Raw genomic sequence first — 12,597 nt, 5'->3', positions numbered from 1 at the left:
AAAAACGCGGGAAATGATTACAGTTGTACTACCTTAAGCGCGCAAATATCCTTGTTAATGAAGGTTTCATCATATACATTTGAGACGCGTTCTGAGAAAACTGGGCTTAATGCATGTGCGTGAAGTGTCATCCCAGATTAGCCTGTGCAGTCCGCAAAGGCTAATCAGGGACGACACTTTCCGCTTTTATGGTATTTTTCGTTTAAATGAAGTCTCTTCTACACGAAAATCCAGTTAAGGCGGAAAGTGTCGTCCCTGATTAGCCTGTGCGGACTGCACAGGCTTATCTGGAATGACACTTTATGCAAACGTATTATGCCCAGTTTTCTCAGAACGCGACTCATTTGCTTCTTCTCTCAGTGAGCAGCATAATAACTGACAATAGAACCCCGCATTTTAAAATCTTAAATTATATTCACTATTACCCTTTTTATTCTTAACAATGCAGTGTTTGAGGTTTAAGCAAACTAGTGTATACGGTTATGATTATTTCTCCTGCCATCAAAATCTTTCGTTCACTTTTAAATAACGAACAATAATGTTTTCCCTTAGTCAATATGGCTTGTCGCTGACGTTATCCCATTCTTCGCCCTGATTCAATTCATCTCTTAATTGCGGCGACATATCTTGATCAGCTCCGACGTGTCATACGTTGAAAGCAATAAAAAATGAAAGTAGAAAAATCGTATGTTCTCAATAAGTAGGGCTTGCTTGTCAAATTTCAGTTTATAAATCATTTTAAAGGGGCCTTTTCACAGGTTTTGGCATTTTTTAACTTATTCATTAAATGCTTTATATCGATAAATGTAAACATTGGATCGTAAAAGCTCCAGTAAAAAATCAAGAATAAAATTAAAAAAAGGAAAAGAACATTGCCCGGACCAGGTTTCGAACCAGTGACTCCTGGAGTCCTGCCAGAGTCCTGAAGTAAAAACGCTTTAGCCTACTGAGCTATTCCGCCGAGTACATATACATGAAGTATTTTATACCTTATAAAAGCAATCTTCGTAGTTTCACAAAATTTAACGACAAAAACAGAACTCTCCAAATTATTCAATCGTTTCGCGTTGCAACGCTTTATAATTTTTAGGTTTTAAAATCGTTAAAAGATGCATATAATGGCTATATTAGACCATGGTAAATGTTCAGTATTACTGTTTCCTCACAAATATCATAACTAAAACGAAAATTTGCGAATCTGAAACAACTTTCTTCAATTTTGTCAATTTACCAAAGCGTGAAAAGATCCCTTTAAATAATGACAAATGTTAAAGCATGAAAGTATTTATTTCAACACCAGTGATACGAATATGTGTCTATTGCTTTAAACGTTAATTTGTTTTGCTACGAAGTCAATCAAACAGTTACATAAACCTTTAAGTATACCACAAGTTTAACCATTTAGGTTCCTTTATGTAAAATTTACACAATCATCATGATCATCGTAATCAGCATCATTATCTTCATCATTTAAATCAGCATCATTATCTTCTTCATTTAAATCAGCATCATTATCTTCATCATTTAAATCAGCATCATTATCTTCATCATTTAAATCGTACTCGTAAACTTGAGATTGAACAAATTTGCGGAGGTAAAGATTTAGTATCAAGCACCTAAACATATCTTTCACACAAGTGTTGAATTCAAGTATAACACTGATTTGAGTGAACTTCGGAGAAAAAGCATACCACAACGAATTAACAAGACATTTGTCTGATCTGTGCGAATGTTTTAGTCAACGCGTTTTTCTGAAAAAAAGTCATACAAAATGTGTAAATAGAAGAACGAATAAGTTAGAGATTACTTTCAGATATTTCAATATACTTAATAAATAAAACAGTTATATATGGGTGATAACTTTAGCAATGAACAGTACAAACATGTATCAAAACATAATATGCACTTTTTGGACGCTCCAATAAGGTAAACAAATTGTGTAAATTTCAATTAAACGTTTAAAACATTTTTGGTTCTTTTGACCCATGACCATTTTTATGTCCCGTTCATGAATTTTCTGTAGTTCGGATTAAGCATCAAAACATGAAAATCTCAATTTGTTGAGTTCATTGTCAATCTTCTACAGTTTTGGGTTCATGTTCAATAAATCGAAATCTTTTGCAGCATTGAAAAACAAAACAAACACAGACGCTTTGGAAAGATACCATGGCGTTCTACCCCGGAAGTACCGTTGTCGTCGCCTGTGGGACCTCGTCAGCTGCAATGTTGCCGGACCTGGTAGCATGGTTCAGCAACAAGATGAAGAATATGACCGTCGTCAGAACGATCATAACAAAAAACAAGACGAAGAGATAGATGTCTAGCCGTTCCAAAAACTTTCCCCAGGTGTATACTTTGTCGGCGTGGTCAACAGGAGTCTTTCCGTCGTAAAGGGACTTTTCTTTAATTTGCCCACTCGTCATCTTGTCGGTGTTCGGGGTGAACTTCGCCACGGCGTTGGGTTCTTTGCGTTTCGGACGTAGAAAGGAGACGGTGCACTCCTTATCGCCGATGGAAGAAATATATTTCGCTTGCATAATCGTTTAGAAAACGGAGACAACGCTGAGCACGAGCAGGATGACAATAAACAGCGCGAAATACGAGATCTGCTGCTATTGCTGCTACTGCTGCTTCTGCTGCTTCTGCTGCTACTGCTGCTACTACTACTACTGCTACTACTACTTCTACTGCTGATACTACTGCTACTACTGCTGCTGCTACTGCTTCTGCTGGTGCTGCTACTGCTGATGCTGCTACTGCTTCTTCTGCTGTTTCTGCTGCTACTGCTACTTCTACTGCTGCTGCTACTGCTTCTGCTGCTGCTACTGATACTGATTTTACTGCTGCTTCTGCTGCTGCTACTACTGCTGCTACTGCTGCTGCTGCTACTGCTGCTACTGCTGCTACTGCTGCTACTGCTGTTGCCTCTACTTCTGCTACTTCTGCTACTGCTGCTACTGCTGCTACAGCTGCTACTGCTGCTACTGTTGCTGCTGCTGCTGCTACAGCTGGTGCTGCTACTGCTGATGCTGCTACTGCTTCTTCTGCTGTTTCTGCTGCTACTGCTACTTCTACTGCTGCTGCTACTGCTTCTGCTGCTGCTACTGATACTGATTTTACTGCTGCTCCTGTTGCTGCTACTACTGCTGCTACTGCTGCTGCTGTTACTGCTGCTACTGCTGCTGCTGCTACTGCTGCTACTGCTGCTACTGCTGCTGCATCTACTTCTGCTACTGCTGCTACAGCTGCTACTGCTGCAACTGTTGCTGCTGCTGCTACTGCTGTTACTGCTGCTACTAGATGCCGCCATTTTTTAAAACTTGTAGCTTAAAAAAGTTACTATAACACCTTGCTTGCAGATGAAATAATTACATCCACACCTGTTGACATACGACACTTGCGCGATATTTGCTCGATATATCGCGCGAGTGTCATATCGTGCGTCGTATCGTGCGTCGCGCGTTGTATCGTGCGTCGAGAGAATGTCGCTAGTCGACCTAGGGAATTTGAGGTCGACAGGCGACATTTGTGCGACATTTGCTCGATATAGTGTCGAGTGTCATATCGCATCTCGCGCGTCGTATCGTAGGTCGCTCAAATGTCGAGTGTCTCGCTCGAAAGTCGACACACGACATTCAAGCGGCATTCAAGCGACATTCAAGCGACGCACGATATGACAGTCGACAATTCAGTCGACAGTCAAGATATTCTGCAATATTTTTTTTCTAAAACCCAGCGCGATATGCGACGCTAAAATCTTGATTGTCGCATGAATGTCGTGTGTCGTATCGTGCGTCGCTTGAATGTCGCTTGAATGTCGTGCGTCGATCTCGAAGGTCGACACCCGACAATCAACTTGGCCCTATTCGAATTCCGTAGTAAATGCTATTTGTTTTGTATTATGAAAATCGTTTAATTATCAAGCCACACATGTGTGACGTATGCAAGCCAAATGTGGCTACAAACATTTACCAGTTTGCTATATAATATTAATAACACAGTGTAACTTCAATTTTCTATCAGAATGTATCGTGGCTTGATGTTAAATTTACAAGACGCAAGGAGATTTTTTAAGACCCGCGTCATGCAAAAATAGGTCGTATGTAATATGCCATCAGCGTGGCTACAACCCAGCCTTCGGAATATGCCATCAGCGTGGCTACAACCCAGCCTTAGCATCTACTAAAAAGGTTACTCTAGAGATAACACGAAATATTGCGTTTTTTAAGCGAAAAGCGTTGTCCCTGATAAGGCTTGGCTTGAGCTACGTTGGTCTGATATGTCAAAAGAACAATTTTCGCATGACGTGGCTGTAACCATGTTATTTGAATGTGTTGAAAGAAAACTGTGGTGGATATGCAACTATTAAGTGAAGAAAGAACACAGCAATTCTTGAACCTTTGTTTTTAATTCATTAACTTAGAAAAGTGAATGTTCTATTATTATCATTATTGCGAAGTCAGGATGTACACCAAAAATCCTTTTAAAGATAGTTCTTATAACGAATGTTACGACATGTTGTCTCTTATCGGGACTCCTGGAAAAACGCATCAAAATCGGGGTAGTTACGCCGAGATCTGGACGTCTGCCATGTAAATCATTTTAAACTGAAAAATGGAAAATATTTGTTTCAGTTTTTTCGCTTATATCCTGACGTGAAGATTTGTTGAAACCCGATTTGGACACTGCACACGATTTGTAAAATTGTGCTAACCGATATTCGGAGGTAAGATCAATATCAAGAACGTTAATATAAAATTCACAAATATATTGAATTGTAACATGATGTGAATGTAGCGATACAAGTACAGTAATAAGTCGACACAATTTTGAGTTCAATTATAACACTGTTTTACGTTAAGATTACATACGTTAACGCGTCAAAATGTATGCCACAACGAATGAACAAAACATTTGAGGTCTTTGGGAATAATTTTATTCAAATAGTTTTCTTGAAAAAAAGAGAGCATGCAATGTGTTATGTTAAAAATATGCACGAATACGTTTGAGATAACTTCAAGAGATAGCAAAATACTGAATAAATAAAACAGTTTAAGTTGGTCTATCAATTCAGCAATAAGCAGTATATATCTATAGCGAATCAAAACTTTCACAAGTAACTGAATTTAACAATATGAACTTACACTTTTTGAGAGCTGTAATATGTAAGAGAAAATAATTGGTTTTGATGAAATTTTCCATGAAACGTTTCATAAAATTCTGATAAGTTTTTCCAATGACAGTTTGATGTGCCTTTCATGAATGTTCTATAGTTTGATATAACCATCAACACATTAAAAGGCCAATTGTTGTGTTCATGGTCAAGCTCCTTCATTTTTGGTTCCATTTTTAATTAATCGAAATCGTATGCTGCGATAAAAGAAAACACAGACGACTGGATACGACACCATGGTTTTACACCGGAAATACCGGTGTCGTTGCAGGCGGGTCGTCGTCGGCTGGAATGTTGCCGGACCTGGTAGCATGGTTCAGCAGCACGATGAAGAATATGACCGTGGTCAGAACGATCATAATTAAGAACAAGACGAAGAGATAGATATCCAGTCGCTCCAAGAACTTTCCCCAGGTGTATACTTCGTCGGCGTCGTCAACAGGAGCCTTTTCGTTGTAAAGAGACTTTTCTTTAATTTGCCCACTCGTCATCTCGTCGTCGTTGGGGGCGAACTTCTCCACGGCGTTGGGGTCTTTGCGTTTTGGACGTAGGAACGAGACGGTGCACTCCTTATCGCCGATGGACGCAATGAGTTTCGCTTGCAGAATCGTATAGAAAACGGAGATCACGCTAAGTAAGAGCAGGATGACGATAAACAGCACGAAATACGAGATCTGCAGCGAGTTGTGCGGCAGCGTATCGCTGATGATAGTCACGAAGATGCCGTACGAGAGGAAAATCGTGATCGAGAACGAGCCCTTCTCCCCGGAACCGATGGGCACAAGGAAGATGCAGATGTTTAGGAACGCTAGCATGAGAAGCGGCATTATCAGCGTAAACGTCGTGAAGCTCGCGCGACGCTGCAGTGTGAGCGTGATGTCAATGTTGTAGGTGTTGTACTGGAGGTACTTGACGCGCTTCGTCCCGGCGACGGTCCAGGCGGAGTTCTCGGAGTATTCAGCGAGATCCACGGAGAGGTAGTGATCAAGCTGCACCGTCAAGATGGTCTCATCCGAGACGTAGTAGGTGATGGTGCACGTCTGCTCGTCGAACGGGTAGTATTTGATGTCCACGTTGCAGACGATACTAGAGCGGTAAAACGTTATCGTGATATGATTATGTAAGACGATGACTAGTACGACTAGGATTATATGAGTCGTGTTCTGAGAAAACTGGGCTTAAAGCATGTGCGTAAAGTGTCATCCCAGATAAGACTGTGAAGTCCGCACAGGCTTATCAGGGCCGACACTTTCCGCCTAAACTGAATTTTTGCTAAGAAGAGACTTCATTTAAACGAAAAATGTAATAAAAGCGGAAATGTCGTCCCTGATTAGTCTGTGCGGACAGCACAGGCTTATCTGGGATGACACTTTACGCACATGTATTAAGCCCAGTTTTCTCAGAACACGTCTCATATTATTAAAATATTATTTTTAAGTTTAATATTATTGAAGACAATACGAGTACATAAAAACGTTATCGGTATAAATATGATTAGGTAATACTTTGACTAACAGGAATATTTTTTATATATTACCAGCTTAATGTTATAACGGCTTAAATGCTTAGATGTTTTAAAAATATTTTAGGAAAAGGTTATTGAAATCTTGAGCTATCGGGGTTAAAAAACGATACATATACCTTTGCATATTGTATGCAATTCATTAACCGTGAATGTATCTTTAAATTTATTATACGTCGAACACCGCCACAACGTAAAAACAATACACGTAAACAATTATATTTAAAACTGTGCAAATGTACTTCCTCAGTACCTGTAAATTCCCTCCGGTATCCAGGATACGACTCCGTGCTGGGAGACGATTGTGAGATCCGTATCCTGGCCCACTACTCCATGTCCGTCGAAAGCCTGCATTTGGGATACAAATAGTCAAAATATGTGCTGTCCTGGTTCATACATCAAAGCTGCAAAGATGATAGGAATGCGAGTTGCATTATTATGCGTCGTTTTGCCACATATTCTTAACACAAAAATGACAAATAAAATCATAATCTTAATAATGGTAATAATAATTATATTATTTTTATTATTTTTATTATTATTTTTTTTTATTTCATTATTATTATTATTATTATTATTATTATTATTATTATCATTATTATTATTATTATTATTAATATTATTATTATTATCATTATTATTATTATTATTATTATCATTATTACAACAACAATACCAATTATAAATTGATTAAATAAAGATTTCCAATTAACAAGCAATATTTCTTTTTCATGTGGTCTTGCTTTTTGTTAATGAAATTTCAACCAACATTAAACAACAGATTTACATCCATACTCAAAGCATACGGAATAGTGAACAGTAATTACTTTATCAATAACTTGATCAAAATTTAAATTTGCCCCCAGAACACGTTTAAAATAAGCACTGGTTCAAAAAAGTGTACATCGACGTAACATTCATTTCTACACAACATTTTAAATGATATATCTTTGGTTCATTAACTTTTGTTTATTCATCGACGGAAAATGGCACGTCGTCCTCGCGAAAGATTACAGCGTCTTACAATCAGAAATTCACTGTAAGTGCGAACCTGTCTTAATTGAAAAGAAAGGTATCCGGAGAAGCGCCCCCCCGGAGAACTGCCCCCCGGAGAACTGCCCCCTTATTTTAAAGGTGGCGGAGAGGTGCCCCCCCCCATCAAATCGGAACTGCCCCCCTGTCAGAATTTAGTAGGAGGATATCTGCCCCCCCCCCCCCCCCCATCAAATCTGTAGAGGCGGAGAACTGCCCCCCCCCCCCCCGGTGTCATATTAGTTATTAGTTACGTAGTGAAAACAATACTTACGGGTAAGTATACATTAACGCCGTACACATTTTATCCGGTAACAATTTAATTTCAGTACAAGTATATTACCATTTATCGAACTGAATAACACAAATTGTCTAGAGGCATGTGATAATACTGTTTAAGGCCCTTGGTACGCATCTGCACCACTCACTATACATGAATGCCATGTAAAAGTCGTGTTTTAATAAGAGCGCGAAACAAAGTCGAGATCCACACAGGAAACGCGTGCGTGTTAATACTGGCCATGTGTCGCAACTAAGTATAGACGTGCAACTCAGTACTTATGGAGGAAAAGTTACATCGGTATTAATTTACATTATAAAGATAGTATTGACCCATGGAAAAAAAACGTAAATTTACGTATAAAAAAGTAAATTAATAGGCAAAGCAAAGGCAATAATTTAGCTGACTTGAAGAAACAAGTGAAGTGAAGTCGAATTTATAATCAATTTATTTATGTTGTTTAGTTAATTCATGTGGCATACAAAATAACATACATAAATACACGCATTACATGCATACATACATTCACAGTTACAATCATACATACATACATTCAGACATACATTAAAAAATATATACATGCTTACATAAACGTTCAAAACATACATTCATACATACATACATTCATACATACATACATTCATACATATATACATTCACAGTTACAATCATACATACATTCAAACATATATGCATTCTTACATAAACAAGACACTCAAACACTACTTCAATCGCACAAGTCCGCCGACAACGTTCAAAAACTGACTCACACTCTTCTTTTTTAAGTCAACTATCTGCCCCCCCCCCAAAAATAAAAATAAAAAAAATATACGAAATAGATGTAGGATATAATATGATCGGTAATTGATAAGTATTAATAATAGAAAGTATGTGCTTTTTTAATAATCTGAATGTACAGTTGTCACATTTAATGTCTCTTTTACACTTGTGGTCGGTGTTTTCACGGGTTGTTAGGTGTGAAAGGTCCTATATACAACAAACAATAATTTTAATGGCAAAACATTAATCACACTTAATTATGCAGGCAGAGAACTTGTTATCGTTAACGATAAGCACCGCGATCTTTTAATCTTTTAATTGGTAGACCGGACCGACCTTAATTGTTAAGAACTTGTTAGCTTTGAATAAAGCCGCATACGGGGTTATTATATTGAACCGTTCAAATCCGTAATTGGCGAAAACAAACAAATAAGTTATTGTTTTCAGCTTGCATAAGGATGGATTAAATTGCATGCTAATTGTTTGTTTTAATTACGGGGAAAATATCAAATAATTCAGCCGCGAAAACTTTTTATTAGCAAAAAGTGATTTGTTTTCTTTGTTCACAAAGACGAAAATCACGTGATTATCAAGATGGCGACGTCCATGCCGAGGCAGGTATTTTTTTGCCATTTTATAACTTTTATTACTTGTACAACTTTATTTTACTTTTGAAATTTCACTCAATTTCCAGACATAATAGCAAGAAAGTTACTGGCGTTATTGTCATTATAATACTCGCTTTATATATCGCCGCGAAATTTCTTTAATTAGGGGGCACTTCTCCGGGTCATCAATTTTGACAGGGGGGGGGGGGGCAGTTCTCCGCCCCTTATTAATCAGCAGGGGGGCTGTTCTCCGCCCTATAAAAAACAGTGAGGGGGCAGTTCTCCGCCCAGTGAAAAATCTTTGGGGGGGGGGGGGAAGTTCTCCGGGGGGGGGGGGCACTTCTCCTAGAGCCGAAAAGAAAGACTAAAATAACCATGTTATCGTTAAATATGTAGGCAGCTTCAATATTACGGGTTGATTGTACTCTGTCGGAGTTTGTAAAGATATTTATTATACAATGTGTATCGCTTAATATCAAGCTTTCAGACTGCTTTGAAATGTATGCACTGTTTAGTTTTATGGTAAAAAAAGTAAATTATTTTATAAATCTAGATAGAAAATTTGAAAACCTATAACTAAAATTTGAATATACTAATACAATACTTATTATTTCATGATTTCGACTATTAGCACTATGTTTGATCATTTTGAGTAATTTTTATTTTGCCCCAAATCCCTAGCAAAATACAAAACGAAAAACAACAACATACAAAAAAAGTGTTCGTTTTAAATTCTCTAGGAAATGTAATGTTTTGGGACAAAATAGCGTACGAACCTTGAGAATAATGAGGCTGGGTCGCCACATTTGCGTAATTGGTATTTTCAGAGAGTCCACCCCGTTGTAATTAGCCGGATCCCAACGTATCACCTCATCAATCCACGTGATACGGAAGTACCCGAGCATCGAGAATTTCTGTTCGGAGGTGTCGAATTCTAACAGGCTCTGTGGAACGAACTTCGTGTTCACGTACACTGCCGCGGACTGGTTGTTGATCGGCCGAATTCGTGTATCGTAACCGTCCAGCACTGCACCGTACAGTGATTTCATTGTCTGAATGTCGGGGTCCACGGATTCACCGGGTGTTATCAGACCATATATTATCAGAGTTCCAAAAAGTACCAAGCGGCACATTTTTAATGATTAAAGATAAATTATCTTTGAAGAACGACAAAATTCCCGGTCATGCCGGGTACTGTCTGACTCCTGAGCTAAAGGATCTCTTTTCAAAATACCCATTCGCGTTTTCTTATATTGCATGGAGACGCAGACTATACTGACCACGAAAGAAATGGTCGTTATTATCGGACTGCATCTAAGTCGCTGAAACTTACATCTAAAATAGATATTATGTAATTAAACAAATATACAAACGAGACATTGCTTTAAAAAATCAACGTTTACCAATACACGTGGATCAACTCCATTTGACATGGTTGAACTAGATATAATTGACACATTCAATTCAAATTTTGGTAGTTGTATAAATACATATCAATAAGTAATGGGTTGACAATAAATTTGCATCAAAAATCGATAATTGAAACATATTGTCCAATTGAAAAAGTAATTTCTAGTACATCATTCATGTTGTTCGTAGATACAAAATCTGGTCGATGTGGTTGTTCGTTCGACTTGTCTATATGCATATCCGACAACGATCATTAGTTAACTGTTTCAAAAGCGATCTTGTCAGTTCATATCAATTACGGACAGTATACTCCATACCGTACATTGGTATTGAATACAAAGTGTTTACCTATTTGACCAAGAAAAGAACGTACCGGTAGTTATTTTTCAGGCCAAAATACCTAGCGCATGTGTACTTGAAACTTAGAGAAAGAAAATAGAACCGAATACAGAAAAGGAATCGTTCGCTTTATATCTTCAATGTCATTTGGACAAAGATCAGCAAACTTAAACACCTTTCATTAAATATTTAACGTTGTTCTTCCACCAAATTAAAATTTCATTCAACATTGAAACACTGAACACAAATAATTGCTACTGTATCGTTTCCTTTGATCATCTGATGTAACCATTGAAGCCGAAACGCATTATGTAAAAAAGACAACCGTAAATGTCGTTATTTAGCGAAAAAAAATTGATTTTGACATAAGCACAGGTTGCGATGTGTTTTTGTATTTATAGAATAATCAGACAAATAAACATTAAATAAAAGGAATATTACAATATCGTGAACTTGTATCAATCTCGTTGGTTTTCGACAAAAAAGCATTACACTCGAGGCTACGACTTCACAAAAACAAAACGTCTAAAACATGCAATCAGAACTTGCATAATATTTTATGTATCCCAATAAATGGGTTAGAGTATACACATATTCAATAGCGTAAATTTAAAGTAAAATAAGCTTTTTTAAAGCGATAGAATCTAACACGTTTCACTAAATGACAGGGAGATTATTCACAGAATTCTAGTTGCCCGTGTAATTTTGTTAACATGTACCACGAAATGAGAATTTTAACGTTATACAATATGATTCAATCTTTAATTAACTTTAACGCCTGCTTTAGAACCGAACATTTCAAAGAACATTTACTTATATAGCAATGTATATTTCTTTTAGTTAGATAAGGATCATCATTATTAATATTACTCCATTTAACGGCATCTAGCTACGCACTTGTTCGCTACAAAAAAGCACCTTAGTTCATTGTAATCTACATTCACATCGAATCCCGAGGTTAATGCCAGACTTTATTTACTAGAATTGATTATTTCATTTGTGCGTTCAAAAGAGAAATACGTTTGCTTACATATTCTATTGGTTTTACTGACCATTATTTGTAATTATCATCAAATATCTCTCAGTGAAGTATTGAATTGCAAATTCATGGACCTCCTTTGGTCATTTTGAACAAACGCGATATTTGTAGAAATTATTAACAAGAAGACAGATGTTCTTATGTAAAATTATTAGGGCACAAGTATGGCTAATATGTCCAAAAGTAAGGCTAAGTAGCGATTTTATAACTAAAAAGTATAAAAGGCAGTGGTATTTTCGTTTTTGTTGTTCAAACAAATATTATGCAAAAAGGTATTAACGATGGCCCAAAGTTTTTTACCCGGGTACTGACAATATGAAGATAATACTTCTGTGAAAGTTTTGACAATACCGGTTTATGATTTTAGTATCTAATCAAACCGTTGCATTTACAGAATGGTTTAAAAGCGATTTT

At 37.3% G+C, this 12,597-nt stretch overlaps 1 protein-coding gene across 1 annotated transcript; it reads right to left on the bottom strand.

Annotated features, from left to right (window-relative positions):
• Positions 1-5,415: 5,415 nt before the first annotated feature.
• LOC127857298 (acetylcholine receptor subunit alpha-like) lies at positions 5,416-10,444 on the bottom strand. The gene is made up of 3 exons (XM_052393707.1): positions 10,172-10,444; positions 6,949-7,043; positions 5,416-6,259 (listed from the first exon to the last, which is right to left on the bottom strand). Exons 1-3 carry the CDS (start codon positions 10,442-10,444, stop codon positions 5,416-5,418), a joined length of 1,212 nt encoding a protein of 403 aa, XP_052249667.1.
• Positions 10,445-12,597: the final 2,153 nt, after the last annotated feature.

The sequence above is a fragment of the Dreissena polymorpha genome, chromosome 14 (genome assembly GCF_020536995.1).
Source record: "Dreissena polymorpha isolate Duluth1 chromosome 14, UMN_Dpol_1.0, whole genome shotgun sequence".
Lineage (NCBI taxonomy): Eukaryota > Metazoa > Mollusca > Bivalvia > Myida > Dreissenidae > Dreissena > Dreissena polymorpha.
Note: the sequence above shows the minus strand (reverse complement) of the source record. Positions and strands in the feature narration are given on the sequence as shown.